Source organism: Exophiala mesophila (genome assembly GCF_000836275.1).
Source record: "Exophiala mesophila strain CBS 40295 unplaced genomic scaffold supercont1.2, whole genome shotgun sequence".
Taxonomy (NCBI): domain Eukaryota; kingdom Fungi; phylum Ascomycota; class Eurotiomycetes; order Chaetothyriales; family Herpotrichiellaceae; genus Exophiala; species Exophiala mesophila.
Window position 1 is genome coordinate 3,947,906 of NW_015622505.1, and position 26,571 is coordinate 3,974,476.

Sequence of the window (26,571 nt, forward strand, 5' to 3'; positions counted from 1 at the left end):
GCTTTTGTGATAATAATAATGATACCCCATTGGACAAAATGAAGGACAGGTACATATTCATTACCTACCAAATACATTAATCATGACCATGCGAAATCCCCTAGAGCCATTAAACCCAAACGGAGTTTATCACCTTGTCCATGAGACTGACTACCTACGTGCCTACCTACCTCATGTATGTTGGTACATTATCCCAATGATCCAACGTGACACAAGTCGATGAGCGATGAAAGATGGAGAGAATACACAAAATGTCAACTCATCAAACCACCAATAATATCCATTACCCAAAGATGACTGTCTGACTCTCCTGCGCCATGAGGTCTTGAGTCACATTAATCATGGTCGAGGGGTCCAAAAAGTGAAGGATAATCTATCCAAACACAGAGAAATATGGAAGCACGTTTTCCATTGATCGGACCAGAAGCTCTTGTTTGTTAGTTGGTTCGATGTTGGGGTTTTACAAAGAACCTTGACCTGCCATGCCTGTAAAACTTGCATCGTCACTTGTTCACCCCACGTTCCAGGATCTAGTACTTCACCATGTCAAAAGATCGAAATAGGTCGTTGGTCCGGATGTACAAGCGGTAGCCATGCATTTCCATTATGCATCTCCACGTCGATTCGTTTTTGTCGTTGTTCGAAAACGTCACTTTGCATGCACAGGCCGAGGCTGCGGAACTTTCTTCTGCAGATTGATTGACGACCAATGGTTGAAGATGGTATGTTGATACGAGGGAAGATCATGTTTATTCGGTTAGTTGGATAAACGAGCGAGGATGACAATCTTATGCTTTGGGCATAATGTTCTTTTTATTGTACATGGGTGCGTCCTTTCTACACAACCTGGGGTAGACGTGGGTGAGCCTGTTTGGCAGACTACCCTGATCGTGTGACGTCTATCTCAAAGAGGGAACATGGTCGGGTATGGATGCATTTGCATGCATCCCATCCATGGATGTTCTCGAGGGCCTGACCAAAGTCCAAGGGCCTGTCATCCTTGTCTTCACACCTTGCAGATGAAATGTGGGGGTGGGTCTGCCTGGGGAAGTGGAAGAGGAGGCGGACCGATGTGTCCCCGTGGGTGGGAAACACATTGTCCTGCAGTGCCTGCATAACTCGATCATTTGGACCAAGCGGAATGCCTGTCCGTCTGGTTAATTTGCTAGCGTGGTGCGGTTGATGGTCACCAAGGCTCGGAAGTATCGACAAGCCAGAAGACTCTGCGACTAGGCTTCCTTCATGATGATGCAAGCCCGGGAGGGCCTGTCAACACAGCAGCGACGGAGTTGATGTGACAAGTTTGTACACCGACATTTCAGCTTAGCTTCTGAGCACCGAAAAAGTAATTTCCAAGATCCTGACTGTTGTTGATGACCTTCCAGCCCAGTGCAGGGATGTATATGACTCCTTGCGTCTTGAATTCTCCAAAGGCATCCTGGCCTTTCGATTCAAAGTATTGGCTCATTTCTTTTGGGAAGATGTACTTATTCCAGTCATGGGTCCCCTGCGGAACAATGCCTATGATTGGGGCCTCTGCAATCAACTTGGTGGTAAGGTAGGACATGGGGGATCGTGAAATGGTAGATCCGATAATCCAGCCGCCAGGTTTAAGGTGTTGGGTAGCAACATCAAGAAAAGCGCTGGGGTTGTCGATATGCTCTAGGACCTCGAATACGGTCAGGATGTCGACCTTTTCGGTGTCACTCTCGGGCACAGGCAGGTCTTCCACGGCGCAATTGAGGTATCGAAGCTTCGGAGGGGAAATACTAGGATCAGAGCGTTGGTGAGATTGGGCCACTTTAATAACGAGTTCCGTTGGGTCTATGGCTGTGACAGTGGTAGTGTTGGGAAGTCGGGCGGCCGAGGATGCAAAGATGCCTCCCCCACAGCCAATGTCGAGATACGAGAGACCTTGTGGGGGAGGGGATTGGGAGGAGGCTAAGCAGAGTCGGATGAAGTCATGTCGCAGGGGGTTCATAAGATGCAGAAGCCTCGATGGACCATGGGGGTCCCACCATGTTGACGCTAGCTTGGAGAAATGCGAAACCTCGGAGGCGGAGACAGAAGAGGCTAGGGGAACTGGAGCGGAGGTGTCGGAAGAATGATGTCTGCCTGGTACTATTGACCGCCCTGCGATTTGGGCGAACGAGATCTGTATAGGGGACGGGGTTGGATGGACAGCGAGGGATGGTCGAAAAGATTGACGCCTAACGCATGAGGCTCTGCGCAAGGCTGACCCAAGAAGAGATTTGGCCATAAGAGGGAAGGAGCTGGGGGAGGAAGGAGCGACTGAAAGGACGGTGTGGACGGGGGGCGCAGCGATTCGACAAAAGGCAGGAAAAGAATCTGAGGCGTACTGCGTGGTCAATTTTTGGGCTGAAGATGCATGTGGAGTTGAATGAACGTGACAAGGCTGGACTCGCGGTCAACACCTATAATGACTCGGTGAGCACCGACGTCGCAGGGAAGAAGTTGAGACTGAAAACGGGATAAGCTTATGGATCAACGTTTCTAATGCTTCGACAGGTTAAAAATGGAGTATTTTCCCGTGGGCCCGTAGCTGCCGCGACTGCCAATGCCCGCCGAGAAGTGAAATCAGGTGATACATGCACGTGCCAAGATAGCCTGGATGTCTGGGCCAGAAATCACCAGAAATCTCACGAAAAATGTCGGGCTTTTTAGCCTACGGTAATGAGGCTTTTCAATGGTCAGACTCCTGGTCAGCCTCCAAACACTTCAAACACATGATTTGATCAGACCAGGAAGGCAGCCCTCAACGTCACCTTCGGCAAGCGCGGAGCCCTTGGCTGCCACTGCCCAGACTTCCTCTCCGTGTATGGATCTGTATGGATCTGTATGGATCGTATGGATCGATGCTCGTGCCTTCCTGTTGCCAATTCCCTTGGTTCCCATGGTTCCATGGTTCCTTCCCTTCCCCATGGCATGGATCTCGCTCGTCTCTCATCTCATTTTTCTCCCGTAATGCCCCTCTCTCCCATCCACACAATTCCAGATCCTGTGCCGTTGGTCCCGCTCTTCTGCTCTTCTGCTCTTCTGCGCTGCTTCTTCTCCTCCCTCAGACAATACAGCATTCATGCATGTGCGCATCTCTCGCCGGTGATGTATGGCGAAAAGTCCTGGGACCCAGCAGCAGCCCTCTGCACCCACTCGCGTCAACTTTGCACAATCCTTGCTCGGGAACACGACCCTCTGCATACCGCCTGCATATCTGGTGCCTCCACCCCTACCTTACTCTATCTTTGCCAAGATGGGGTGTGGTGATACTCATAGCCTTGGCTGGCTAGGAGGGTAGTGACTAGACAAGCACCAAGGCATAGAGGGGCAGCATCGCCGTTATCGCCTGCACAGAATTCCCTCTTATGGGCATATATAACACCAGTGACATCCCTTCATAACAATCACTACATGGCACTCCCAACAGCACATGTTGTCACCCTTGACCAACCACCCTGATCTAGGTTGATCTTTGACTAATTACTCTCATCTCACAGACCTCATTTACACTGCTCCCTTGTTAATTCCAATCAGAGCGCCTCGACCTTGATCCCAATATCCTCCAACTACATTACTCGATTCATGATCCGGCAGTATGGGCAAGCAGGAGAGGGCAGCTCAGAACTACCCTAAACAACCATTCTTACTCACAGTAGACGAAACTGTCGAACACACTGCAACATGCCTCGACTCGGGTCTGACGGACGTCCAAGTCCAGCAGTACCAAGACAAGTATGGCCCCAATCGACTCGAAGGTGACGGAGGAGTTGCTTGGTACTCCATTCTGGGCAAGCAAATTTCCAATGCCATGATTTTGGTAAGTTCTAGCCCAATTTTGTCACCATCTGTCGCTTACCACCCTTAGGTTCTGGTCCTTGCAATGGCCTTGTCATACGGCGTCCAAGACTTCGTGGAAGGCGCCGTCATCACCGGTGTCATCGTCCTCAACGTCACCATCGGATTCTATCAAGAGTTTCGCGCGGAAAAGAAAATGGATGCTTTACGCTCGCTCTCTTCTCCCTCTGCAAATGTTGTCCGCAATGGCAATGAATCTACCATCCCCTCAGGTGAAGTGGTCCCCGGTGACATTGTCTCCATCAAAACAGGCGACACCGTTCCTGCAGATATCAGACTTTTCGAGGTCATGAATCTCGAATGTGACGAAGCAATCCTGACCGGAGAAGCTCTTCCTGTTGCCAAAGAAGTAGATTTCGAGGCCAAAGGATCAATTGCAAAAGAGGATCTCGGCCTAGGTGACCGCCTTAACATCTGTTATTCCTCGTCCACCGTCACCAAAGGCCGTGGTCGCGGCATTGTCGTCTATACGGGCATGTCCACTGCCATCGGTGGCATCGCCGCTTCTATGCAAAAGAAGCGTCGCAAGCCGAATCGGTCCATGTCGCGTAAGAAACATGGACCTCTACAGCCCATCAAGGGAGGTACTCTGCGCGCTTGGGATAGTGTCTTGAAATTTCTCGGCCTTACAGAGGGCACACCCCTACAAATAAAGCTTAGCAAGCTTGCCTACGTCCTCTTTGGCTGCGCTCTTCTCCTTGCCATCATCGTCTTTGGTGTCAATCGCTTCCACGTTACCAGTGAGGTGGCCATCTATGCAATCTCAACTGGCATTGCCATTATTCCTGAGTCTCTCATTGCTGTCCTCACAATCACAATGGTCGTTGGTATGACCCAAATGAGGAGGCGGAAAGTCGTCGTTCGACAGCTGAGCGCCCTGGAAGCTCTCGGCGGCGTCACAAATATCTGCTCTGATAAGACTGGTACGCTGACACAGGGAAAGATGGTTGCCAGAAAGGCCTGGATCCCCGGTGTTGGCATCTACAGTGTAGAAAATTCGAACAATGCTTCCGATCCAACCGAAGGCACCATCACCTTTGGCCTGGCACCAAAATCCCGCAAGGAGGTTGACGCAGAGAGGCTTGCTCGGCAAGAAGCTCTTGACCAAAAGCGATCCATCGCCAACGTGGCCTTTGATGTTCCAAAAGAAAAATTTGAAAAGGATAATCACGGTAGTGAACCCCAACAGACTGTTGTGAAGCAGAATCCCGAAGTCACCCCAGAACTACAGGCTTTTCTCGAGTCTGCCGCACTCTGCAATCTTGCAACTGTCCGCAAGGTCACAGAAGACGGTCAAGAGAAATGGAAGACTGCCGGCGATCCAACCGAGATTGCCCTTCAGATTTTTGCACATCGATTCAATTTTGGCAAGACAGTACTCAAGGAGCAAGGCTGGCTGCAAACCATGGAATATCCCTTCGATAGTTCTATCAAACGCATGTCTGTCGTGTACAAAAAGCCTGAGGAGGAGCAGTCACTCATTTTTACCAAAGGCGCCGTGGAACGCATTCTCGATCTCTGCACCACGGCCGGTGTCGCAGACAAAGTACAAGAAATCACACCAGACTTCAAAGAGCACATCTTGGAACAAATGACTTTCCTTGCCGAGCAAGGTTTGCGTGTGCTTGCGATTGCTCGTAAGTTTACCGCTGTGGCCATCCATGAGCATAAAGAGGTTCCACGTGCCGAGGTCGAGAAAGACCTGTGCCTGTTGGGACTTGCTGGACTCTACGACCCACCTCGACTGGAAACCAAAGGCGCCGTTCAAGCATGTACAACCGCTGGTATTACTGTGTCCATGCTGACTGGCGACCATCCATCAACCGCGGCCGCCATTGCGAAGGAGGTTGGCATCATTCCCAAGAACATGGGTGCATTGGCTCCGGAAGTTGCTGCCGCAATTGTCAAGACAGCAATGGAATTTGATAAGATGACTGACGAAGAAATTGACAAGTTGCCAACACTACCTCTTGTCGTGGCTCGATGCGCGCCGGAAACAAAAGTTCGGATGATCGAAGCCCTCCACCGTCGTCACAAGTTTGCTGCAATGACCGGCGATGGCGTGAATGATTCACCCTCGCTGAAACTTGCAGATGTTGGCATCGCTATGGGTCTCAATGGATCGGACGTGGCCAAGTCTGCTTCTGATATTGTTCTGACAGACGACAATTTTGCGAGTATTGTCAACGCGGTGGAGGAGGGCCGACGCATGTTCGACAACATCCAGCGTTTTGTCCTCCATCTTCTTACGTCCAACGTGGGTGAAGTCATCCTGTTGATCTGTGGACTTGGATTCCAGGACGATAGCGGTTTCTCTGTGTTCCCTCTGTCACCTCTACAAATTCTCTGGATCAACATGCTCACCTCCTCGTTTCCCGCGTTTGGTCTCGGCCGGGAGAAGGCGTCTCCTGAAGTCATGGAGCGGCCACCTCACGATAACAAGACAGGTGTCTTCACTTGGGAGCTCATCACCGATATGCTGGTGTACGGCACCATTCAAGGGACATGTTGTCTGATGACTTTCATTTTCATCGTTTATGGTCCAGGACCGGATGGACTTGGCCAAGATTGCAACCATCATTATAGCGAATCTTGCGATGTCGTGTTCCGGGCTCGAGCAGCAGTCTTTGCAGAGCTTACCTGGTTGATTCTTATCTCTGCGTGGGAGTTCAAAGCCATGAGACGGAGCATGTTCCGGATCAATCCTCATGACACACACCCATTTCCCTTCTTCAAAGACATCTGGGAGAATCAATTCCTCTTCTGGTCTGTCGTGATTGGCGCGCTGTCGGTGTTTCCTGCAGTCTACATTCCTGGCTTGAACACGGATGTTTTCAAGCACAAGGGGATCACGTGGGAGTGGGCACCTTGCGTCATTTGCGTCTTTATCTTTGTTGGTGGCATGGAAGCCTGGAAGTTTGCCAAACGAACGTTTGGCTGGTTCGAAGCTGAAGAGACAGAAGGCATGAAGGCAAGGCGGCACGCTCGGACTGCATTGGGTCTCAAGCAAGGCTTTTTCACGCTCGCTCGCAGCTTTACCAAGTCGCGCAGCGAGGAGAAGAGGTCGATAAGTCGGGCGAGCAGCTTCAGGCCTGACAGGCTTGATCACGCACCTCCTCAGCTCCTGATGCAAAAGCAGGAAGTTTAGAAGTTGGGGGTTGATGTTTGATTAACGCGGACCGTGTCATGGACAGACTGGCGTTTGGGGCGAGTGTGGTAGAGAAAACCAACTTGTATTGGGACAACAGGTAACAAGACGTAAGTGACTCTCGGGCGGAGATTCAGGCTGTGACATGTTGAGATAGACTAGATTGTATGCTTACGAGGAAATGGGTCTCGAGCGACACGAGAAGCGTCAGCAATTTGATTTAATATGAAGCCGTCAGCAGTGCCATTGTTTGGATGCATGGCTTCAAGCTGTTTAGATAAGACAAGATAACGAGTAAGAAATATACGCGATGATGACATTAACTTGTACTTGATCAAGTTGCAACGTGGGGAATGATGAGAAAAACTGCTACATGAGATGAAGTATGAAAGATGTGGAATAGATTGTAGTTGATACAAAAGTAATAATCAATGATACAGATATAATGGGTATTCAGCGATAAAACATGCGGAAACATTTCGCAACTAAATGTACAGGTAGGCCTCACAATCTCTTCAAGCATGGCCCTTCTGACTCCAGCTCACTTGGAGTCATCTTCCTTCCCTTTCCAATGATATGATGATTGGACTGTGCGTAGTATGCTGGATAAACTGACAAAAGAAATGGTATGCTAATGGATGTGGTCGAGTGGATGTGGTCGTGGGTCGGGGTATAATTGATCTGTTCAGATCAGGGTAGATCAATGAGTCTTGTCGCCGTTGATCAGCTGCTGCTTCTTCTTCTCCAAGTCACTGAGACCAGATTGGTCTTGCTTGGGCATCTGCACCATCCAATTAGGCGGAGCAATACCAGTCTGATCATGGATGGTGCTGAACAATGGGGGCAGACTTTGCATGAGATTCTTGATTGGGGCGATGCCCGCAGCTTCAGCCCCGGCGCCTGTACCATCGGAGCCCGTGTTCCAAACGGTGATCTTGGGTTGTAGGCCTTGGATGGCCTTGGCGTTGGCAAGAGCAAGTTTTTCGTGTGTGTTTTCTTTCAGCATCATGTAGGTCAGTAGGCCTTGAGGTCCGCCAAAGGCGTCAGCTAGGGCTTTGTATGCTTCGGCCTGTGCCTTGGTGGCTTCGGCCTCGCGCATCTTGGCATGGAACAAGGCATCGGCTTCTTTGGTTTGTCGTTCGACGTTCGCTTGGATTTCGAGTTGTTGACGGAACAGGTTGGCGTCGGCATCTTGCTTCTCTGCGTAGGCTTTAGCGTCGGCGGTCTTGGAGTCGCGATAGAACAGGGCATCGGCTTCTTGTTGGGCGGTCTCCTTGGAGATCTGCGCTCGTACAAGATCTTTAGCTCTCAACCGTTCAAGTTCCGTGGCGGCCTTCTTGAGTTCGACATTCTTCTGCAATTCGGCATCACGTGCTTCAGCTGCGCGGCGGGCTTGGATCTGGGCCATTTGAATGCCCATGTCGAGCTCCGTTTGTTTCTTTGTGAGCTCGGCATCAGCTTGTGCCTTGTCGGCTTTCCGCTTGGTCTCAAGCACAGCCGTCTCTGCTTCGATCTTGGAGATCTCCTGTTTGGTGTGGCCTCTCTTACCGGCCTCTCCAATCTCACCGCGCATGCGTGCTTCAGCCACATCGATACGGGCCTGGTTGGAGGCGCCTTCATGTGCCTTTCGAGAAAGGAAGGCAAAGTATTCTGAGCCGGGTGTATCTTGGAGTTCCTTGACGTTGGCATTGTAGATGCAGAGACCAAATTGGTCCAATTCTTTCTGAACGTTTTCAATGACCTGGAGAGGGGGTTAGAGCTGATTCGAGGAGGGAAGGCCTTAGAGTAGGGAAACCAACCTTTTGCTTGAAGACTTGGCGTTCTTTGAAGATTTCCTCCATAGTCATAGAGGAGACAATGACTCGGGTTTCACCCTCGATGATGCCCTTGACAATGTCTTGGACATGGCCGCGTTGAGTGGGAACGATGACGGCTCCGGTGCTTTTGCCTCGGGTAGTGGAAGTTCCGTCTGGGTTGCCACTCAGGAGAAGAGCATATTTCTTAAGAGCTTCTGGTTTGTTGTCTGGGCCAATGGTGAAGACTGCAGGTAGAGCAAATTGCAACTTCTCGATGGTCATGGCCTGAAGATTGAGCGAAAAGTCAAAGGGCGAGACGGATATCCTGGCAACCTTTTGCCAAGGATACACAAAGGCCTTCTTGACGATGCGGACATCTTCAACACCGGCACCGGTGACAACGAGGTACTCGTTGGCCTCGGAGATGTGATACCACATTTTGACGAGTGGTTGGGTGTGGTGATTGAGGGAAAATGCTCAGGAATGCGAATGAATTAGTCGGCCGGGTCAAAGCAGGGAAGGATTAAAGACTGTTGAATGTAGTTGTGCTCGTGTTGGCTGGTAGTACAAGTGCAGCCGCCGTTGGGTTGTGTGACGAGAGAAGGAAGTTCCAATCGAGGTCTGTGATAAGTGAAGTACTTTATATGCCATGAATATGGATATGCAAACAGCAAACGATGCATTCCAATGATGAACCTACTACGCCTACCTTTGCAAGGGGATCCATAGACGGTGCGGCAAGGCTGCCTCGTCGAACACTGCCATCTTGTGGAAGCACCCCAAGGATTGGTATGGTCCGCGAGCTGAACCAGGCGGATCTGATGGACCCGAGTTCCGTGCTGCAAGAATGATGCGCGTGGATTGGGCTGTATGGACAGCGGAACTGAGGACCCCTGATAGTGACAGGGTGTCGATTGTTCCATTGATACTCTAGAAGGACGAGGATGAGAGCGGGTCGTGAGGGTCCATGAAGATCTCCAAGAGAAGAGAGTTGGTCACGCGATAGTGTGACGATATCCTAGGAAATGGGAGGGAAGGGGCGATCATACCGTGCATGCTTCGATGCAGAGATGTGAGTGGTTGGAAATGCGCAAGTCACAGTAGAGCTCGTACTACTTGACTCGTAGAGAACTTGTTTATGGGTCTTGAAGTGGATTAGTTGCTTAGCTTTGACGCGCAGTGGCTGTGAGGGAACTAAATTGAACTGGTAAGACGCTAATATCCGCTAAGGAATCACGGGCGGAATCATGTGATGACTGCCTTGCAACTATCAGGCATCTGTGCCCCGCAAAGGTGATCCGCAGCATACAGTAGAATATACAGTACGGAGTAGTAAAAGACTCATTATTGTAGAATGGATCTCTTCACGGGTGAATCGGCATCTGAGTCTTGGAGTGGGCGTCTTGGTACGCATAGTCAAGTGTGAATCACGAATTGTGAGGCTGCCAAAGTTAGTGTGGCCCGTACGAAGTGTACTATATCTAAACATGTGTCAAGGAAATGGATGCATGTGCAGTCATGTCCGAGTCTGAGTGGTTGGTATTGTTGGTTGCATCTTCAATACGAGAAAGGAACGAGGTTGATTTTGGTGGAGAGAGATATCATGTTCTGCGAGGGATATAATTTAATCAGGTTTCTCGTACTGCATGTAGAGTCTGTTGCTCTGAGTTGGCGTAGGTGCAGATGGTGAGGCTGATTGCAGCGCCTTGAAACTTGATGCATCTGAAGCAGAAACAGCAAGATGCACAGCAAGATGCACAGCAGTGGGCTATCTGTCGTCTAACGGCGCTGTGTGTTTGGGGATTGGCCGTATCTTTCTCCAGAGCCTTAACCGGAGAGTAATACTGAGATGCCTAATGGACTTCAAGTCCTAGCATGCATATCTCCCTCAAACCATCCTATCAATAAACACTTTCAAGCTCTCTCCACATTCTGCCTTGACCATCGCCGTTGCCTGAACCCTGTTCTACTGTCATATGATGCCTATTGAGTACTACGATGTGCGGGTAGATCAATGTATGCCAAAGTCTTTTTAAGGCGAGCCAACATGTCCCACGTATTCGGATAATGCTGTCGGGCGTAGCCATCTATCAATCAATGTCGGAGGATTTATCTTCTAGAACCCCGAACCGCAGAACCGCAGCTTAATTAAGCGAGCTGGAGTTTGCCTGGCGCCGGTGCCCACCCCCATGTTTTGCCACCTGGCGGCATCCTTGGCTCCCTGGGCAAATTCCAATGCCCCAAGGAGCCCAAGGAGGCCATCGGCCCCTCGGCCCCCCAGCACAGGAAGTGTCACTAAGTGCGAGCCTATAAGGCTGTCGCCCGCTTATGAGGCTGAGCCTCGCTTAGCTCCTGAATCTGATGTTTTGTCTTGATCTTGATATGAAACTCCAACACTAATTGAACAGAGTGGCAGAGTGCCTCACCAGGCAGTGTTTGCTTCCTAGACCCATGTACTTACTGTACGAACCATCCACTTACTCCACTCCGCTGTCTCTACGTCACATAGAGGAATGGACCGCGATATATCTAACGGATTCGTTTGTGAAGATTACAGCCACCTCGATATCCACCTCAACACCCTGACCCCTCGGTGAATCTGTCAAGATTGATGCCGACGTGTCTATCTCAACAATTGAGAGCTCACCTTGCCTCCGTCTGAATAGATTGCCAACTTACCTCTCAACCCTCTTCGACTCTGCTCCTCAAAGTGATTCCTGCTCACCCTCTAAAACATCTTCCATTTCTGAACCATCATGTCTAAGCAGCTTCTCCCGTCATGGGATCCCTCCGAACCTGCTCCTAGCTATGAAGAATCCATTGCCCCAAATGGTGGAAACCTTACAAGATCAGCACCATCTTTACAAAGAGAGAAATCCCCTTCAAACTCGACATCACTCATCCGTCTAGAACGCACCCGCCGCATCCAGCAACAGATTACTGACTTTATTGTCCCTTGTTTCTTAGAACACCTATCTAATGCCGTCAACAACTTGACCATCCTTCTCGTCCCATCAGACTGTCTTTCTCATTCCGGTCCTCACAAACCCATCACCGCCCAGAATGTTGTCTCCCCTTCTTTCCAGGTGCTCAACACGACAGGCTCGGTGATAGAAATGACGGGCGATGGCAATCGCAATAGTTTCTGGATCCAACAGCCTGTTCTCAATGAATTGGACATTCTCCTACGAAGAGAATTGACTGGCGTTACGCCACCGCAAGACCCCCTGGACCCTGCTGCAAGCTACGGATCGTCTTCTCGATCTCCAACCCAGCAAAACTTGATCCCTCAATCATCTGCTCCTTTACCATCCCGTCCTGCCAAAAAGTCCTGGTTCAAGCGCGCCATGCCTCAGCTACCAAGCCCCGAACATGATCCTACAGGCGAGACGGGCAAGTGGGATCTAGGTTGGAGGAGTCCAGACGTCACCCGGGAGACTGAGATGGAAGCTGCCAGACAGAAGGAACGTGAGTCTAGAGTCTTGAGGCAAGACGAGATTGCAGTCAACACTAGATTCCGTGACGTGAGTTTCCGCATGGAAAATGAAATGGGGCTCCTCGAAACAAACACCATCAAATGTGTTTGGATCGAGATAGAGGTGGGAGTTTAGGGAGATTCCCATTCAAATGTCACTTTGATTAAACAGACTATCACCTCTGTCTCATCTACAGTTGTGCCATAACCCGAGCCTCTTTAGCCATATCTTTGTCACGGCCTGACTCTAGTCAAGGGACAAAGACCGTTCGATCTCTTTTAGCTGCCCACGCCTGCTCTGCATCTTCGAGTTTCCTCACCTTGAGATCGAGATTGGGCAACTTGGCCACTGCGGCCAACAGTGACGGCAACTGTTCTCCAAATTGTGCTCCAGACCATGCACCAGGGCCAGAGCCTCTAATTGTTAGGTTCTTGGAGCGGAATATGGCCGCGGGAAATGAAAGATCTTGCGATGCCATTGATCCAATTTGAACATACTGGGTCGGCACAGAAGACTTGAGCGCGTTCAACAATGCCATTATGCCTGGGCCATAAAGATAGTCGAGAATGACATCAACATCACCCAGCGTCGAGTAGTCGGTCTCCTCAGGGTTGTCCTTGAGCACAATGCGCTCGTCGAGGTCGATGGCCGCGAGCTCCTTTGCGTTTCGTGCTAGGCCAATGACACGACCGGCGCCAATAAGACGCGAAAATTGGACTGCCACTTTGCCAGAGATGGCTGTCACTCCTACGATGGCGACAGTGAATTTTGCAGGGAGATTCTCGGTGCGAGTCTTCAGTGCCATCCACGAGGACATGCCAGGATTCAACAATCCAGCGATTTGCACAGGGTCAGCGCCTTCTGGGATCGGGGTGATGGCAGACTTGGGGACGGTGATTGATTCAGCAAAGGCGCCGCCTGTGGCGATGCTGCTGAAATAGACTGTCTGACCATCAGGAGTGACGCCGACACCGTCAGAACCAGGGACATATGGCAATGTGGCTGAGGTGGTACTGTAATGTGTGCCTGACGCCTGGGCACGAACCAGTTGATGGAGGCCTGCAGCGAGAATCTTGAGTGTGACTTGATCCGAGGTTGGTGCAGCAGGAGATGGATGACTTGACGAAAAGGCGGGAGAAGCTCCCCAGGAGGAGACTGTGATGGCTCGCATAGTCATATTGAGATGAATCTGGTTTCTTCTCTTGTTTGGCTGGGGATGGTTCAGTGGTCAAACTACGCACAGCAAATCTGTGGATAGTAGAGTTCTGTTTGACAACGTTGGTGAAGGATTATTTGACCAACCTGGGGTTGGAATACTTATACACTCAAGTGCTTGAGCCCGAGGGGCCCTCATACAAGGCAAAGACTGTTGAGAACTCTATAAGTGAAAACGACCGATTAGCATCGTGAATTCCAAAACAGGTAGCTCGTAGACGGAAGAATGGGGAGTCTATTGACCAACGTTGTCAGGCCTTTGTCAGCACACGGAAATCGTTCAGATAAAAGAGAATGGTGTCTAGTCATTAGTGAGCCTTGATGACATTCATTTCCCGAATCAGATAATAGGCCAAACTTCCTTGGGGAACGTTCAAAGCTTGACAGCATGGGGGCTATGGGAGCCTTTTGTCACTGTGCGTCACCAGTGCAGCCGTCGGCGCCTCGGGCTCTTGGAGACCGCCTGACGAGCATTAATACTTGCTCGAGAAGGGCATACAATGAAAAGGAGTGGTATTTGGAGCGTGGAATAATATGATCTGCATGTATAGGCATATTTGTGATCCTCTGGGGCCATTGGTCTCTCGCTGCTCATAAGCAATGAAGTCTGGCGGCGGACAAAGCAGGCACGACAGGTCAGGCAAGTACCTTCTTTGATGCCCACGTGCCATCTTACATAAGGTGCTGCACCTACGGAGTAGAAGACTCTCAGCCGAGGGGCCCTCGGGCCTTCCGCCTGCCTAACTGGCTACGTGCCTGCCTACTGATTTGGTGCCCATCAACGTCATCTCCTTCTATGTGGGGCAATCGCACCTTCCAACTCAGGGATCAACTAGAACAGAACACGCAAACCAGACCACAAGAAAGACGACTAAATCCACCACTCAACAAGTCATACCTGTCAACACTACCCGGAGACTAGTACACCAAGCCTTACGTGCAGGTGTAGAAGAGTGTGTCATACAAAACTTTGTGCCAACATCATCTCCATCAACAGTCTATTCTGATGGCACCATCACAGATTCAGATTGCGACCTCGTCACTGCAGCGTCTGCTCAAGGAAGAGGCCTCTTACTACAAAGAACAAGAGCAGCAGGAAGCGAGAATCCAAAAGCTCGAGAAGCAAGATCCAGCTACCTCCGCTGACAGTGATGGCAATCAAGCTTTCCTCTTGAAGCAAGAGGTATGTGCCAATCTCCTATATTTTATGTTGCCAAGACCTGCGCTGTGTAGGACGCTGTCTCCCAAGATGAGGCGTGCGGTTGGAATCGCAGAGAGAACGATCGTGCCTTCTCGAGTATAAAAGGCAGATGAGAAATGAATGCACCATGTTTTCTTCTGTGGGGGCTTAGCTTCCTCCCTGCCCTCGCCCTCCGAGGATATTGCTGACCTTGTTCGATGACTATAACAGCGTCGAGCCCTGGACGAGACCAAGGCAGTCATCCCCGCTTTGCGCGAACGCATTACCAGTGCCCGCGAGAAATTGGAGAGTCTCTTGGTGAGTAACGTCAAGTGGAGTCGAGCTCAAGCATCCAATGAAGCGGTGGTTGGGTCAATTGTTCGGCCGATTGACTAATCTCTTGAGTGACAGGATACGGCCAGTACGGACGAGGAACGAAATACCGCCTTTGACGTTCTCAAAGCAGCCAAAGAAGCGCAGAAAGATGACCCTATTGCCGGCCAGTAAAGCACCCCTTAAGGGCCAGACGGGCTGTCCGAATATATCATCCCCGGAAGCCCCACCAGATACCTGACAATTTCACGGCTTCGGTGCTGCAACGGACTCGGTTCGATAGTCTAGCCTCTCCGTACGGCATGCCTGCTGCCTGCGTTCAACGATCTGTCCATCCCCAGACGGAACGGCGACACAATCTACATGTAACAATATCAACATGATATCAAAAAACCACGAGTTGACTTGGCTCAGAATGCAGTCTGCTGTATGACAGGGTCTGGTCCATGGCCGAGGTCCATGGTCTTGGGGGTATCTAGTGTAACATTTCTCCTTGCCTCAGCAATCAGGACTGGGCAACTTCCAGACACAGAACCAATTCCTTCACGTCATGTCCATCGCATCGCTTGGCTTCTCCACCACGACCCTGGGCAATGCATCTTCGGCCTCTCCAGATTTCACTTCCTCCATGTCGATATCTTCTTCTATCACCCTAAGAGGGGTTGCATCACCGACATTCGACCTCGGCGTTCCCACCCCTCGGTGTGCTGTGAATGGTGTTGGTGCATCATCTGTCGGTCGAGGTGTTCCTGTGTTGGATCCTCCGTCGCGTTCCCTGCCAACGTGCAATAGATTCTCATCATCTTCTTGATCTTCTTCCTCCTTCTCCGGCTCCTTTTCATCTCGAATCACCCTCCTCAAGTTCTGTGCCTCTTCCACCACCTTGACGAATTGCTCTCTTCTTTCTACCCACGCCTGATTATGCTCCTGTGACTCCCTCTCCAACTCCTCAATCTCAGCCTTGAGTTTCTCAATGTTCACATGCTGCTCGTCCCGGGGCTTTAGTGCGGCGTTTCTGGTAATCTTGTCCGACAGTACATCGTATGTTTTGCGAACCGCCAATGTTTTCTGCGCTTCGTCAAGTCGAATTCGTAGGTTGGCGATGTTATCTCGGACTTCTTGAGCTGTGTGTTCGATCTTCAGCTTCTCCGCGACGTATCGTTCTCTTTCGCGTTCATTGGCCGCACGCAGGTACTGTATCCGCGCGATGCTGCTTTCAAAGGCCGAAAAATCTAATATGATCTCTTCACGGAAGCGTTGAACATCCTTCAGGAATTTCTCATGTGCGCTCGCATCATCTTCCACAGCTTCCACCTGTTCTCCATCAGCTTCAGAGGTCCGGTCGAGAAAGACGTTGATCGGGTTATTGCGAGCGAGAAGTCGTTTCGTGATACGTTTGAACGGTCGCTCTTCAATACCGAGGAGGCGCTCTGCGTGTAATTTGTCTATCCTTGTCAGAAATGACTGCTTTTCACGCGCAGTGGAGAGCATGTACCTTCTTCAGCTTGGTCTAGAACCACGAACGTCGTCATGATGGGATCCTGGTTTCAGAATGCTCGAAGGATCGACTTGTGCGATGTTACTGTGTACAGAGATGCAGTTCGACAGACGAACAGAAACACGATGATTTGCCTGGAAATAACTGACCGCCTGGTGATGACACCCAGCTCACCAACGTGTCAGATATGGTGTTTGGTGAATTTCAAGAGTCAGGATCAAAACGCTTCTGCTTCTGCTTCTGCTTCTGCGCATTAACAAATCGGCTCCTGGTGAAACCTTAGTGCCAACGAGACAAGGCGGCGCTGAAAGCGGCCAGGTCCTCGGACCCTCGGACCCCGTGGCCCCTCAACACTGCAGGTGCGGGAACCTGGACCCCACGCCTAACCAGCCAGCCAGAAGCCAGCCAATCTGGACATCTACTTTACTCGGTACAATCAATTGAACGCAGTCCCGGGTACTTCGTTTTGTTGGCACCGCTTGCACCGCTTAACCAGGGACAAAGCAATTATAGACAGAGCCTTAACGACACTCGAGAGATACTGGAGCTGACACGTTTCTGACCTTCTGTTCGTTTGGCTCGACTCGTTCTTGCCACTTATGAAACCCAATACATGACTGGCTTCACCTTGTCAAGTCGAGCCCTATGCCACCATGCGTCAAGGAGCGGACAGTCTGTTCGAGATGGCAAGGCGAGCCTGTGGAAGATATAGCGCTCGCATTACAGATATTGGAGACCTAGACTACGACTTGATCCGTCCAGTCCTTCTAAAAATTGAGAGCCCGGAGAAATTGGTGAGCGCAACGGCGACAATGGACAGTCTTAAAGAACACTAACTAACTGAGAACCTCTATAGCACCAAATCGAACAAGCATCTCCGCAGATCATTGGCCGTGACTCCGAAATATGGCTGTCATTCATCAAGCGAGACATTCCGGACTGGGAGCAGAAGCCGCATCGACCATCCGACCCTAAGAATTGGTATAAAGTGTACCGAAAGTTGAAGAAAGAGGCCCAAGAATCTTCTACGGCAGATGAAGCCATGCTTAAAGCCGCATTAGCAACCATCAGCAAGCAAAAGGAGCAGAATGTCACGCAAATGACCACACGAACTACTCCGGCGCAGGGTCCTAGTCGAAGGGCGAGAGTCTACCACAACTACGTCAGCGGTCGGACGGGCAGTAAAGGGGCTAACAAGATGACTCTGATGGAAAAGATCAGGAAGGAAGCCAGAGGCGCCGGCTCGAGTCAAATGAGCCGGCCGATGCATGAACTACAAAAGCGAGCTACCATGGTGACCAAGGCGCCTACACAGTTTGTCGAAGATCTGAAAAGGCGGCCTTCGACATCCACAACACAATTCTCATCTCCACCTAAGCTCTCCGCGTCATTGTCAGCCTCGCGACCAACGTCCAGGCCGCCTTTACATGCTCCCAGACCTGGTCGACCTCCCCCTGACACTGATTATCATCTCACGAGTGACCGCGAAGCGAGGTTAAAGGCATTAAAGTCCGGCAAAGAACCAGTGACGAGCTCCGCGCCGGCCAATGTTCAATTTACGGCCGATTTTCTGGAAGATTCGGATCTGGACGACCAGCAGGACCATCGTCAACCAACACGAGCTACGTCTACCCCGAAATCGACACTACTCAGCGCCATCGATCACCTCGACCGTCCGCCAAGGATATCAAGTCCGATGAAAGTCAAACCACAGCCTGTGACAACTTTGAAGCGCAAGCAGACTTCTTCCATGTTCATTCAGCCAGTGAAGAGGATTGCTAGAGATGCGGGAGGTCCGTCATGAAAGAAGAATTGTTGGACATTTGCGGGATGAGGTACCTGGGTTGGATAAACATTTTGATTTTTTTTGAGCGGGGAGTTTGTGATGGATGGATGACCTCATTTTTTACTTGGTATGGAGTTTATGATGCATTTATTGGTATTGAGAACGTTGGGAAGGAAGGAATTGAAGATATCTGGCGGCGCTTTCAGACTCCCAGAGCACAATGGCTGCATACAGTCGGTTTAGTTGTTGGCTTGTCTGGGATTTTGCGTCAACTATGTGGAGAAATTCTAGAGAGAGAGAAAGGGACAGAAAGGTCTCTGTTGATCCGGGACAATCTCTAATCATCTGGCGCCGTCGAATCGACCCACGTTGATGTTGATGCATGAAACTATGTGGTCCTCTCAAGACCATCCATTGCGCATGCGTTCGTGATTGTTTGTTGGGTTGGGTTTAAAAGGATGAGGAAGGGTACTGTGTGTTCCGGATCGAATGCTTGCTCGCTTATATGTGTTTTATCTCCACCGTAGGATGGAATCGTTGCCCCATTCTGCCATTCGTCGAAGGCGACGGCAGCAGCGGCGCCGGGCCTAGGGTACTATCGACCACCTCTCAAGGCAAGGACCAAATGTAGTGTGTTGCCACCTTCAAGACCATAGTCTTCGGCTGTCTTTTCATCCGCCCTGGAGTGGTCTGTCAGCTGAAAATGCTCCTTCTTTCCCCCCTCCCCGCGACTGTGCGAGTTGGGCGTAGAAGAAATGGGGATGTTACATTTGCTTGCCGCCGTAGATCAATCTCTGCTGCACAGGAGGGATGCCTTCCTTCTCTTCGACTCGTTCCTTTATTCTTGACACCTGAGTTCAGACAGCCGGGTCAGTATCTTGTAGGGTGTGGGAGTAAAGAGTTTGTGGTCATGATCGAGAGGCTAGAGTGTGGTGGAGTGTGGTGTGGTGTGGTGTGGTGTGGTGTGGTGTGGTGCCTTGCGGTCTTGCTCGCTCGCGATCATGTGTTTGGTTGCCATACCTTGTAATCGGACTCAATGTCAAGCTCAATCTCCTTGCCCGTCAACGTTCGCACTCTAATCGCCTGGTCAGTACCTGTTGCCACGCATGATAAGAGCCCTGAGGAGGAAAGAGCATGATTGGATGATTGGGCGGCATACTTGATCAACATTGTTAAAAGCCTTCCAGTCGAATGCGAATGGAATGTGAGAGGGGCGGCTTCGTCTAAAGGTCGTTCAGTGTGTATGGAAAGAGGGCTTCTCTAGTATCTGAGTCTAGAGCAAGGCTGCGTAGTCAATTGGTCAAGAACTTGTAAGGAGAGTGTAGTAGAGGTGAAAGCGTAGTGGTTAGGTAGTCAGGAGGGAGACAAAAGTAATGGAATTATGAATGTCACCTCGGCGCGGCCTGATGATGATGGAAGAACTGCGGGTAAGACCGTAATGTAATAATGTTGATCTTTGGAGGGGCAATTTACTCACGTGGTGCATATATAAGACTGCTGACATAATTCAATCAACAAGGCTTCATTCACCAGGATTACTACTGTAATAAATAGCCACTATAGTAGAAAACATGTCAAATTTACGTCACCAAATTGCAATTGCAATCGTCATTGTCATTGCCCGGTGATTCATTCTAGTCGTCACGTCTGCTATGTCGTGCCTTGACAAGCCTGGCCTCCATTGATCCGTGGACGAGGTGATATCTCGGTGACATCGTTGGATGGTGAGCATTCTTGAACCAGAGCCCTCGTCACCATCAGAAAGATACTTACATCCCTCCTTGACTCCTCCACACACCTGTTGTCATTATCCTCCCAGAACCTTAGACTTCACCATGAACAAAGCCTTGGCCAAGATAGATTGTTTCACCACCTCCATACCATAGCCTGCCATTACGGAAATCCAATCCTTTCTCTTCTCCCACGATCCATTCACCACCAGGCTTCATGAGTTGATCTCCCTGGGTCCAGAACTCGGCCTCCAACCATTTGTTGATGGTTTCGATCTCGCTGATCCAGTGTCTGCGCTTCTTGGGATCAAGAGCCGGATTAGGATCCAGGGGATCCCCACCGAATACGTTGGGCGAATTGAACCTCGCAATGGTGAGGTGGGCTGACGGAACCACATATCGTGATCCGACCTCGATGCCCGCTTCCACCAAGGCCGCGTAAGTGTCTCGTCTCAAGTGATGATATGTATATGCATCGTCCTCCAAGGTTCGTCCGTGTGAGAGTGACTCTCCCGCCGCAGGCACAAATGACAGGGCCAGGGCGGCCGAATCATAGCTTAGTACTGGCTTGACAAGACGAGCGCGATGAGCATGCGTATGATCTGCAATGCGCTCACAATGTGCCTGGAGAATGTTCATCAAGCTTTGTATTTCCTCCTCGGTCTTGGAGTGCGCAACCTCCATCACCGTGATATGAAGATTGTCCAATGGCATCAACCATAGATCTAGCAATTCAGTCAGTTGGTCGGCCCGGCGAGTTCATCCATCCATAACTCTAATACATCACCGCTCTCTGGGGACATCTTACCCGGAGCAGCATCTTTCAGCTTGGATTGAATCAGATCGATCAATGCCTTGACCTTGCTTGTAGGACGACCCCAAAACACTAAGCAATTCCGTGGATCAACATAACTCGGGTCTCTTTGGGGCCCATCGAGCTTGACCAAATGTTCATCCAGGATCCAACCACAGAAACTGTCTGAAAGGATCTTCTCCCGTTGCTGAGCATTGCGAGTTGTGCGATGCAAGGAATAACGTTCTTGGATTTGGGCTGGATCATCATGGCAGCTAACGATCAAACCATCGTAAGGATTGCCGGTGACTGGCGTAGTAGTACCCGACAGGTCCTCAAAAGCGACTTTGGCCATTGTCGCTTACCGAGGAGGGCTGGAGGCCTTGTTTAAGGGCAAAGAAGCCTAAAGCGCGATACCTATGGAGGCCCGAACAAAGCCTGGCATCAAATACTCGATGCCTTCCCACTCCATCTACCTATATTCAAGATGTGGTCAAGCTGTTGTACACGCAAGCCAGCCGGGAGGATCCGCCAATGCCCTCACTCACCTATCGTGTGTTGCCAAAGTTTTGACCAACCTGGGTTGCACTTGGGGAGGACAATAATGGGGGACATGGACCTACCATGCCAACTCGTAGCCAGGACGCAGCCCAAGTGGACTGATAAGATTAGATGCTGTTTTGAACCGAATCTCCAAGTCTCCAAACTACTCTCGGCATACCTGCCATTCCCGCTCCCCACACACAAACCCGCAGTAGAACGTGACTTGTCTCAAAAACTTGTGCGTCTTGGCATTTGGCTGCGGGACTTTGGTGGTCAACTTCTTCCAACGGCACTGATTGAACTCGCTCGATTGCTACACCACCCATTCCACGGAACGCCAGCCAGGAAATCAGTCAAAATGGTAAGAAGACACCCGAAATATGTTCATCAGCCTTCCGAACCTTTGCCCTGGTGAATCGCGACACAGAAAGAGAGATGGAGAGGATGGCCATTTTCGCCAGAGCAGGCAATGTGACAGACGATCGAAATACAACCTCCCTTCGCAGGCGACGGTTTATGACGGAATCCGAGTTTGCCAGGTCTCGAAAGGATTATTTTCATCACGAAAGGAATTAAGGAAAACTATCGCCAAATTCACCCGGGCAAAGATTAGGAAAAGAGGCGGATGAATGGCGCACGCAAGACCAGACCAAGACAGAGCTCTTACTGACACGAATTCTCGCATTCAGGTCAACGTTCCCAAGACACGTCGCACATACTGCAAGGGTAAAACCTGCAAAAAGCACACTCAACACAAAGTCACCCAGTACAAGGCCGGCAAAGTATGTTTTTCGAACCCCCTCCTCCATTCATCCCTCTCGGTCGTCGGCTAGAGAAATGAGAAAATATCGATATGAGAACAATAGGAGAACAACATAAACTAACCAAATTCAAAAGGCTTCGCTGTTCGCTCAAGGAAAGCGTCGATACGACCGCAAACAATCCGGTTATGGTGGTCAGACCAAGCCCGTCTTCCACAAGAAGGCCAAGACAACCAAGAAGGTCGTGTTGAGATTGGAATGCACACAATGCAAGACCAAGGCACAGCTTTCATTGAAGCGTTGCAAGCACTTTGAGTTGGGGTACGTTTTACTACCATTATTATCAAACATGAGATTCACAACTAACCATGCTATTCTTCCAACAGTGGTGACAAGAAGACAAAGGGTGCTGCTCTTGTTTTCTAAGCGTGACATTACAATACATGATCTCAGGAGCGGTGATGGGAGATGGGAGATGGGAGATGAAAATGGAAGATGGGAGATGATGCGCGAGGTGTTTGTTCTACGACCAACCTAACCCACCCACCGACCTACCAATCAAGCAGCCAACCAATTTCGACCGTTCTTATGTCATGATGGGAGAAGAGCAGAGCATTGTATGTTCGGTGGGATCTGCGACATAGAGAGGGTCGAGAGGGGTTTTCTTTTCCATTGTTGAAAGAACGTCTCGACCATGGAAATGCGCATATCTTGCTTGCCCCCCAACAGACATGTAGCACTTCGTGGAGAGCCGTGTGTCATGACATAGTGGCACAAAGCTACTTTAAGTCATGCATGGGCATCAGGAAGGCTAGAATCGCCTACGCAACTATCACGCTAAATGTTAACCATGTTTTGTCTCTGAAATGCGTGCTTTGATGTCTAACCCCCCTTCACAACATGATACCTCGCCTCGCCTCATCCTGGTCAGCCCAACCATCTTCGCACCAACGTCGATCAATGGCTACATTATCAAATATGAATCAATGGTCATTGGGCGTATGTGATATAACTTTATTTCATTAACAGTCGTCAAAGTCGTCAATCGTGTTGTGTTGCCGCGGGGTCAGAGGAGGCCCGACATCAGACAATGTTCGTGCAATCACTTCATAGATCGTGGCTCAACATTAAATCAAGACAAGACCGAAACATTCATCTTCATCATACTTCATCGACGTCCGATCACGATACCTTGCCTGCACCCCATTTTGATGGCTAGATCGTCAAGATCCATCTCGTTCGGTAGATCATCTGCTACTTCGCTTTTTCTTGTCATCTGACCCGAACAGCCCATCGATGAAATTTCCAATCACTTTGCCTGCAGGTCCCTTGCCTTGTAGAATATCTTGAAATTGGTCCGCCAGGGGGTCATCACCAGGCTCTTGTTTCTTTCTTCCCTTCTCGTCGAAACGTGACGGCAAGTCAATCGTCGCCTCTGAATCTGTAGGACTTGGAACCCGTCTCATGTGTGAGTCATCTCTTCGTGAGCTTCCCTCACCTCGAGAAGAATAGACAGTGGGGTCAGAAGAGCGATGACGATGGTGGTGTCGTCTTCGCTCGGAGTTTCCTCCTTGCTCGTCCCGATCTGCTCCCCTCCTGGACGAATACTCGTCACGCCTCCTTCGACCGTCATCGACAGTAGAGTCAGTATCATCTTCAGCGTCATAACCACGAGAATTGGTGTGGCGATGACGATGGTGGTGGTGGCGGCGACCGCCAGAAGTCTCTCCATCTGTTTCAGCAACCGTGGGTTCAGTAAAGGTAGTTATCTCAGGAGTTTCAGAAAATTGGACGCTTTTGCGAGAGCTTGGGGGAGGTTGCGAGTGAGAACGAGGATGAGAACTTTCATGCTCATGAGGCTGGTCCAATGGGACAACCGGAGGTAGTGGTCCAGGAGGGACAGGGATTGAATGAACGGCCGTGTCGATTTCAGATGCAGGTTGGACGTTGAAAGTGGGCGGCATTGGCACATCTGGCATCTCTCGATTTAAACCTAGAGGTTCGAGGTCAGTCATGCTGCAACACAGTTTGAATCTTCGAGATGTAGAACTCCAAGACGCATAACTACGACGTACCATCTGGCAAATGGTGCTGGTCATTAGGAATGGCAGGTGCGAAAGGATTGCCAAATGCAGGAGCTGGTTCAGCACTCACATTCTCGGGACCACGTGGCGCATAAGGATTTGCGCCAGAAGCATATGCATCATAATTTGTAGGGGCGGGTGGGGGTCCTCCAGGAGGTGGTGGAGGATATGCCTGCGGAGGATATGCCTGCGGAACATAGGCTGCCTGTGGAGGATGTTCTGCGGCGCCTGGCTGGATGGGCGTTGGATCTGGTTGCGATGGATATTGATTAGGCACCGAGCCTGGGGGAGGTGGGAATTGAGTGTTCTCCGGATAGTAGGTTGGCTGGGAGAAGCCGTGCTGAGAAGCATATGGATCGTTGGGCGGCGGAGTCGGAGAATGTCGTCCACTCTGATGGTAACTGTCATCGTAGGCATCATGACCATAAGCAGTAGCTTCTTCCTCGCGTTCTAGAACAAATGTTAGTTCAGTCAGGCTCAATCAGGATCTGTTTCAGCTTACGACGTCGTGCTCTTCTTTCACGCTTCTCTTCTTTGCGCCGGTCATATGCACTGGCCCCAGCTGGTGCAGTTGGGGCCGCAGCAGCAAGTTTGGCGGCATCTCGAGACTTCTTTCGACGGTGCTTTCCTCCGCCAGGGGATGAACTGGAACTCCTATCAGATCTTCCCGAACGTCGATCACGACTGGCGCTTCGACTTCTGCTCCGTGGACCCCGCTGAGAAGCATATGCGGTTGCGCCAGCAGCGGCCGCTGCAGGTACAACAGCATTGCTGTAGTAATTGTCTTGTGGGGCAGGACGGCCATAGTAATCGGCGCCATAGTTGTTACCATACATTGGGCCGTGGCCATACTCGATCAAATCTGGTGCACTGAGATTTGCATCTCTTGGGCCATCATAGTATGCGTCCGACCTAGCACGACTTCGCGACCTCGATCGGGCACGTCGATGTTCCTCTTTTTGGATGACTTCAGCCTCTTTCTTGGCTTTGTTCTTTTCGTAAAGACCTGCCAGAGCAGCGCTGCCCAAGCCAGCAGCGACCACGGGTAATGCCTGTCTCACACGGCTTTGTGAGCGTTCTCGGCCTTCGCGAGCACGAGAGCGACTCCTGGCTCGTTCAATCAAGCCAGCAACCACGGCGCCCGCGGCACCAGCTTCGGCGATACGCTTGTTGCGATGCTTGGGGTTACGAGCATCATCAGCAGTGGGATCGTTTTCGAGTTCTGTGAGAGTTTCCTCCCTCCTGCGTCGCGACCGACTGCGTCGAGGCGGTTCTTGGTCCTGGTCCTGGTCCTTGTTTCCGGCCAATTTCTTGGTGGCGATGGTCGCAACAGCGGCCAGGGCTGCAGCACCTAAACCAGCAGTGGCCAAAGTCTTCAACCTGGATCTGGATGCGGAGCGAGAACGAGAACGGGAACGGGAACGGGAACGAGATCTGCTTCGCCGACGTGAACGAGAGCGCGAGCGACGATCTCGGGAGCGATCTCGGGAGCGGCGGCGGCTCTTACTGCGATAGGCAGACCTGGCCCTTGAGATGCCCTCTGCGGCAACCGCTCCCAGAGCACCAGCTCCAAGGTCCCGGCCGACGCGGCCTATGCCGTGAGAGGTCTCACGACCCTCTTTCTTTTTGTGGTTCCTCAGCAACTCAGCGGCGCCAATGCCAGCTACCACACCGGCGGCAAGGTTCTTTCGTCGGTCTGGACTGGCATCGCGTTCTTCTTCTTTGGTCTCTTTGCGGACATAGACCATGCTGTCATCACTGCTGTAATCACGGCCTCTTTGGGAGACGGAATCGCGAGGGCTGACAGAGCGACCTCTGCCTCTTCGTCGATATTCATCCGGCGCATCAATACGCTCACGGACTTTCTTCTCATAAAAGAAATCCTCTTCAGCCCGCGGCTCGCGACGGGTGACTTGTCGCTCTTCTTCGAGATCTGACTTGCGGACAATTTGATAGTCATCGTCACGAATTCGCTCCCTGATAATAATGGGCTCCTGGCGGATGACGATAGTCTGCGGTTGAGGCTGAGTGAAAAACTCCGAGGTACGGGTGAAGCGCTGGATGTCACGGTCATCGAAGCCGCGGTCGTAGTCATCGCGGTAGCGTAGGTCCGTGCGCGGGCGATCGTCATAGCGGACCATGGAGACGTCGTCCCTTCGAGGTTCCTCGCGCTCGGTGGTACGTCTAATGACAAGCTCTCTTTCAGTGGTAGGAGGTTGTTCGCGGCGGATGTCGTAAGGATAGTTGCTACGAGGATCCCCCTCCCGGCGTATGACCAGTTCACGTTCCTGGAAGCGTGGCTGCTCTTCTCTGCGAGGAGGTTCTTCGACCTCCCGGCGTATGACCAGTTCACGT

The 26,571-nt window shown here is 50.9% G+C and overlaps 11 protein-coding genes across 15 annotated transcripts in view; 5 read left to right on the forward strand and 6 right to left on the reverse strand.

Annotated features, from left to right (window-relative positions):
• Positions 1 to 8: 8 nt before the first annotated feature.
• On the reverse strand, positions 9 to 2,482 carry PV10_03209 (3-demethylubiquinone-9 3-O-methyltransferase). The gene has a single exon (XM_016367629.1). It carries the CDS (start codon positions 2,258 to 2,260, stop codon positions 1,319 to 1,321), a length of 942 nt encoding a protein of 313 aa, XP_016227147.1. The 5' UTR covers positions 2,261 to 2,482; the 3' UTR covers positions 9 to 1,318.
• Positions 2,483 to 2,882: 400 nt separating this feature from the next.
• PV10_03210 (potassium/sodium efflux P-type ATPase, fungal-type) lies at positions 2,883 to 7,344 on the forward strand. The gene is made up of 2 exons (XM_016367630.1): positions 2,883 to 3,835; positions 3,884 to 7,344. The coding sequence occupies exons 1-2, from the start codon at positions 3,614 to 3,616 to the stop codon at positions 7,019 to 7,021; spliced, it is 3,360 nt and encodes a 1,119-aa protein (XP_016227148.1). The 5' UTR covers positions 2,883 to 3,613; the 3' UTR covers positions 7,022 to 7,344.
• Positions 7,345 to 7,389: 45 nt separating this feature from the next.
• Positions 7,390 to 9,978, reverse strand: PV10_03211 (uncharacterized protein). The gene is made up of 2 exons (XM_016367631.1): positions 8,821 to 9,978; positions 7,390 to 8,762 (listed from the first exon to the last, which is right to left on the reverse strand). The coding sequence occupies exons 1-2, from the start codon at positions 9,253 to 9,255 to the stop codon at positions 7,722 to 7,724; spliced, it is 1,476 nt and encodes a 491-aa protein (XP_016227149.1). The 5' UTR covers positions 9,256 to 9,978; the 3' UTR covers positions 7,390 to 7,721.
• Positions 9,979 to 11,278: 1,300 nt separating this feature from the next.
• PV10_03212 (uncharacterized protein) lies at positions 11,279 to 13,234 on the forward strand. Its single transcript, XM_016367632.1, has one exon. The coding sequence runs from the start codon at positions 11,574 to 11,576 to the stop codon at positions 12,426 to 12,428; it is 855 nt and encodes a 284-aa protein (XP_016227150.1). The 5' UTR covers positions 11,279 to 11,573; the 3' UTR covers positions 12,429 to 13,234.
• On the reverse strand, positions 12,042 to 13,755 carry PV10_03213 (uncharacterized protein). The gene has a single exon (XM_016367633.1). It carries the CDS (start codon positions 13,468 to 13,470, stop codon positions 12,544 to 12,546), a length of 927 nt encoding a protein of 308 aa, XP_016227151.1. The 5' UTR covers positions 13,471 to 13,755; the 3' UTR covers positions 12,042 to 12,543.
• Positions 13,756 to 14,340: 585 nt separating this feature from the next.
• On the forward strand, positions 14,341 to 15,701 carry PV10_03214 (uncharacterized protein). The gene is made up of 3 exons (XM_016367634.1): positions 14,341 to 14,691; positions 14,920 to 15,006; positions 15,100 to 15,701. The coding sequence occupies exons 1-3, from the start codon at positions 14,515 to 14,517 to the stop codon at positions 15,193 to 15,195; spliced, it is 360 nt and encodes a 119-aa protein (XP_016227152.1). The 5' UTR covers positions 14,341 to 14,514; the 3' UTR covers positions 15,196 to 15,701.
• Positions 15,416 to 16,760, reverse strand: PV10_03215. Of its 2 annotated transcripts, XM_016367636.1 has the most exons (2): positions 16,517 to 16,760; positions 15,416 to 16,466 (listed from the first exon to the last, which is right to left on the reverse strand). In XM_016367636.1, exons 1-2 carry the CDS (start codon positions 16,551 to 16,553, stop codon positions 15,565 to 15,567), a joined length of 939 nt encoding a protein of 312 aa, XP_016227154.1. In that variant the 5' UTR covers positions 16,554 to 16,760; the 3' UTR covers positions 15,416 to 15,564. The 2 variants fall into 2 exon arrangements, with proteins under 2 accessions (XP_016227154.1, XP_016227153.1); XM_016367635.1 differs by having other exon boundaries at positions 15,416 to 16,760.
• A 212-nt stretch (positions 16,761 to 16,972) lies between these two features.
• On the forward strand, positions 16,973 to 18,733 carry PV10_03216 (uncharacterized protein). Its single transcript, XM_016367637.1, has 2 exons — positions 16,973 to 17,313; positions 17,376 to 18,733. Exons 1-2 carry the CDS (start codon positions 17,173 to 17,175, stop codon positions 18,321 to 18,323), a joined length of 1,089 nt encoding a protein of 362 aa, XP_016227155.1. The 5' UTR covers positions 16,973 to 17,172; the 3' UTR covers positions 18,324 to 18,733.
• Positions 18,734 to 19,878: 1,145 nt separating this feature from the next.
• PV10_03217 lies at positions 19,879 to 21,483 on the reverse strand. 3 transcript variants are annotated; one of them, XM_016367640.1, is made up of 3 exons: positions 21,452 to 21,483; positions 20,844 to 21,304; positions 19,879 to 20,760 (listed from the first exon to the last, which is right to left on the reverse strand). In XM_016367640.1, exons 2-3 carry the CDS (start codon positions 21,181 to 21,183, stop codon positions 20,129 to 20,131), a joined length of 972 nt encoding a protein of 323 aa, XP_016227158.1. In that variant the 5' UTR covers positions 21,184 to 21,304; positions 21,452 to 21,483; the 3' UTR covers positions 19,879 to 20,128. The 3 variants fall into 3 exon arrangements, with proteins under 3 accessions (XP_016227158.1, XP_016227157.1, XP_016227156.1); XM_016367639.1 differs by having other exon boundaries at positions 21,377 to 21,470; XM_016367638.1 differs by having other exon boundaries at positions 20,844 to 21,470.
• Positions 21,484 to 21,631: 148 nt separating this feature from the next.
• On the forward strand, positions 21,632 to 22,999 carry PV10_03218 (the record flags this gene model as incomplete). Of its 2 annotated transcripts, XM_016367642.1 has the most annotated exons (4): positions 21,632 to 21,732; positions 22,061 to 22,153; positions 22,269 to 22,453; positions 22,519 to 22,999. In XM_016367642.1, the coding sequence occupies exons 1-4, from the start codon at positions 21,730 to 21,732 to the stop codon at positions 22,556 to 22,558; spliced, it is 321 nt and encodes a 106-aa protein (XP_016227160.1). In that variant the 5' UTR covers positions 21,632 to 21,729. The 2 variants fall into 2 exon arrangements, with proteins under 2 accessions (XP_016227160.1, XP_016227159.1); XM_016367641.1 differs by having other exon boundaries at positions 21,712 to 22,153; positions 22,519 to 22,558.
• Positions 23,000 to 23,039: 40 nt separating this feature from the next.
• The window catches only part of PV10_03219 (uncharacterized protein), a 4,239-nt gene continuing 707 nt past the window's right edge, over positions 23,040 to 26,571 (reverse strand). The window contains exons 2-4 of the mRNA XM_016367643.1: positions 24,719 to 26,546; positions 24,208 to 24,666; positions 23,040 to 24,125 (exon numbers count right to left, since the gene is read on the reverse strand). Of these exons, the coding sequence (XP_016227161.1) occupies positions 23,380 to 24,125; positions 24,208 to 24,666; positions 24,719 to 26,546 (3,033 nt within the window). The 3' untranslated portion in view covers positions 23,040 to 23,379. The remainder of the gene's footprint in view (positions 24,126 to 24,207; positions 24,667 to 24,718; positions 26,547 to 26,571) is intronic.